The following is a 3328-nucleotide window of genomic DNA, read 5'->3' as shown; positions in this document are numbered from 1 at the left end:
CCCCCCCCCCAGCATATCCTGGTTTTCAAGTACCCCAGCAGGGATAGGGTTAAATGCTTCTTCATTAATAACTGTACCTTATAATCTCAGTAACAATAAGGAAAATATCATGGGTACATTAAAACAGATCAAATCTACCAACTTTTTCTCATTTCCATTTTTTTTAAACCCCTTCTGTAGAAAACTCGAAAATAGAAATTCATACCTTTCAGATGAATAATAACATAAGGATATCATTGCTTAGCCAAAGGTTTTGAGTACTATTTTAACTGGAAGACCACTGGAAATTTCGTAGATTGTCTCTTTAAATAAATTATTATCAATATATTATAAATTAGAGTTCTGCCAGCTATCTTGACCTAGAGGGAGATACGGTTCATAATGCTTCTTATTGGATAAATACACCGAGTACAAAACCGTACATAACAAGGTATGTGATGATGTAATAGTATTTACATAACAAGGTATGTAATGATGTAATAGTATTTAGTATTTACATAACAAGGTATGTAATGATGTAATAGTAATTAGTATTTACATAACAAGGTATGTAATGATGTAATAGTATCTACATAACAAGGTATGTAATGATGTAATAGTATCTACATAACAAGGTATGTAATGATGATATAGTATTTACACAACAAGGTATGTAATGATGTAATAGTATCTACATAACAAGGTATGTAATGATGATATAGTATTTACAAAACAAGGTATGTGATGATGAAATATTATTTACACAACAAGGTATGTAATGATGTAATAGTATTTATGTAATAAGGTATTTAATGACATTATAGTATCTATGATGAAATAGAATCTACATAACAAGGTATGTAATGATGAAATTCTATCTACATAACAAGGTATATAATGATGTAATAGTATCTACATAACAAGGTATGTAGTGATAATATCGTATCTACATAACAAGGTATGTAATGATGAAATAGTATCTACATAAAAAGCTATGTAATGATGAAATAGTATCTACATAACAAGGTATTTAATGATGAAATAGTATCTACATAACAAGGTTTGTAATACTGTAATAGTATTTACATAACAAGGTATGTAATGATGTATGAGTATTTACATAAAAAGGTATGTAATGATGTAATAGTATCCACATAACAAGGTATGTGATGATGATATAGTATTTACATAACAAGGTATGTAATGATGAAATAGTATTTACATAGCAAGGTATGTAATGATGTAATAGTATCCAGACAACAAGGTATGTAATGATGATATAGTATTTACATAACAAGGTATGTAATGATGAAATAGTATTTACATAACAAGGTATAAAATGATGAAATAGTATTTACTTAACAAGGTATGTGATGATGAAATATTATTCTACATAACAAGGTATGGAATGATGAAATATTATTCTACATAACAAGGTATGTAATGATGAATAGTATCTACATAACAAGGTTATAAGTAATAATGAAATAGTATCTACATAAAAAATGCGCAAATTTGTTTATGAAACTTCGCAGAGCACTGGTATGGTGTTTTACTAATTTTTCACAATGGAAATTTTAATAACTAAACAGCCGGCTGTTGGGGGAATCAGGGATTGGTAATGTTGGTCAACATTGTTAAAATTTGAAACATTGGAGGTTTGACATATTTTTTTCAGCTTTTAATATAATCTAAATTTTAAAAATAAATAAAAAACAAGGAGTTGCATCTACCTGGGTTTTGTTTTGTTCGGAGGATTAAGGTTGATAAATGTTTAATGTGTTTTAAAACTTTCATTTCATCTTGTGTAAAAGAAGTTAGTTGAGTAAACAACTTCATCAGCTTTTCTTATTTGTAGAGACTGAAACTTTTTTACTTACAGAGGGTTTGAATTCGTATATATTAATTGCAGAAAATGCAAAACTGATTTATTCTAATTTGTTTAGAGAAGTTCTAGCCCAGGACCAGGAAGGATATCTTCAACCGTGTCCCTCTAGCTCGTATATGCCAATGACACGTCACCAATCAGCTGACGGATATCCAGAAAGCAGAAAATCTCCCAACGCATCAGCTGCAGTTTCAGCTGACTGTTTGAGAGTACACGGTTACCTAGGCGAGGATGACACTCAAGACCTAATTGATGAATACCAGCAATCGATTAATGAACAAGCCACTCTTATTACCGAAGACAGTGTGTTTTTCGAAAGCTCTTCCCCTGTCAGCTTCGAGTTTTCTGACTCGAAGGTTGGTTCGAGTGCTGAGAAAATTGTTCGATACACAAAACTGTGCTCTCATCATGTAAACTCGGAAAAAACGATACAGGAAAAAATAATTTTTGATTATCACAAAAAATCTTTCAATGGCAGCAATGGTGTGTACTTTTACTGATATTATCTGGTTTATCGTTCTAGATTTGAGCATCTATATTTTAACGTTGTAAAATCTTAATGCCATTTTTAATCAGAGTCTATTGTTTCAATTTCAGATTAAGTCAAGAAAGATACACTTGGAACCATCTAAACTTTTTTTAAAGATAAGTGCTTCTGAATGAAATGTCAACAAACTTGGTGTGAGCAGCACAAAGTTTGTTTACGTTACGATCGTAGAAACTGCTTTACACATTTAATGTAAACAAAGAAATGCGATGCCTGAGCCCAAAACTTAAGACAGGGTATCGTTAAGAAAACCAGTTTAGAACCCGGGTTTCATGAATGGGGTTAGGCAGTTTTGAGGATATAAATTTTGTGATATGAAATATTATTTTATGTAGTTTCTCCATATTCTCCAGTTTTTTCGAATCTCTTAAATCAAAATCTACACAAATGTTAAGACCCCAAAAAGGAAACTCGGGAGTTTCGTTAATGATACTTTTTCTTAAATTTCGGGCTCTGGTGCATGCTTCGCAAGAGTAAAGCTATTTTCAATTATTTTATTTTATTCTTCAATCTTAGTTAAATATTTGTAAATCAATTATGTTTTGTAAACAGGAGGGAGATCAAATAATGGAATCTAATATTACTTCTGATTCCATTTCACCACTGCTACAGACTCCACCAGCCGTTTTACGAGCAGTTTCACACCTTCAACTCCATCTTAGTCCAACTAGTCAATCTAGGATTACTACTCCAACTCAACTCTGTCCTAGTCCATCTAGTCAATCTAGGAGTACTACTCCAACTCAACTCTGTCCTAGTCCATCTAGTCAATCTAGGAGTAATACTCCAATCCAACTCAATCCTGGTACATCTTGTGAATCTAGGAGAGCTACTCCAATTCAACTTCGAGCCTTAACATCAACATCAAGTAATCAGATATATCCCGTGTATGGGGATCAAGTGTAGAGACACAA

General features: G+C 31.9%; 1 protein-coding gene across 1 annotated transcript; it reads left to right on the top strand.

Moving 5' to 3' along the window:
• The first annotated feature begins 306 nt into the window (after positions 1-306).
• On the top strand, positions 307-3328 carry LOC111705042 (uncharacterized). The gene is made up of 3 exons (XM_023477469.1): positions 307-430; positions 1926-2301; positions 2967-3328. The coding sequence occupies exons 2-3, from the start codon at positions 1984-1986 to the stop codon at positions 3318-3320; spliced, it is 672 nt and encodes a 223-aa protein (XP_023333237.1). The 5' UTR covers positions 307-430; positions 1926-1983; the 3' UTR covers positions 3321-3328.

Source organism: Eurytemora carolleeae, unplaced genomic scaffold, assembly GCF_000591075.1.
Source record: "Eurytemora carolleeae unplaced genomic scaffold, Eaff_2.0 scaffold18, whole genome shotgun sequence".
NCBI lineage: Eukaryota > Metazoa > Arthropoda > Copepoda > Calanoida > Temoridae > Eurytemora > Eurytemora carolleeae.
Note: the sequence above shows the minus strand (reverse complement) of the source record. Positions and strands in the feature narration are given on the sequence as shown.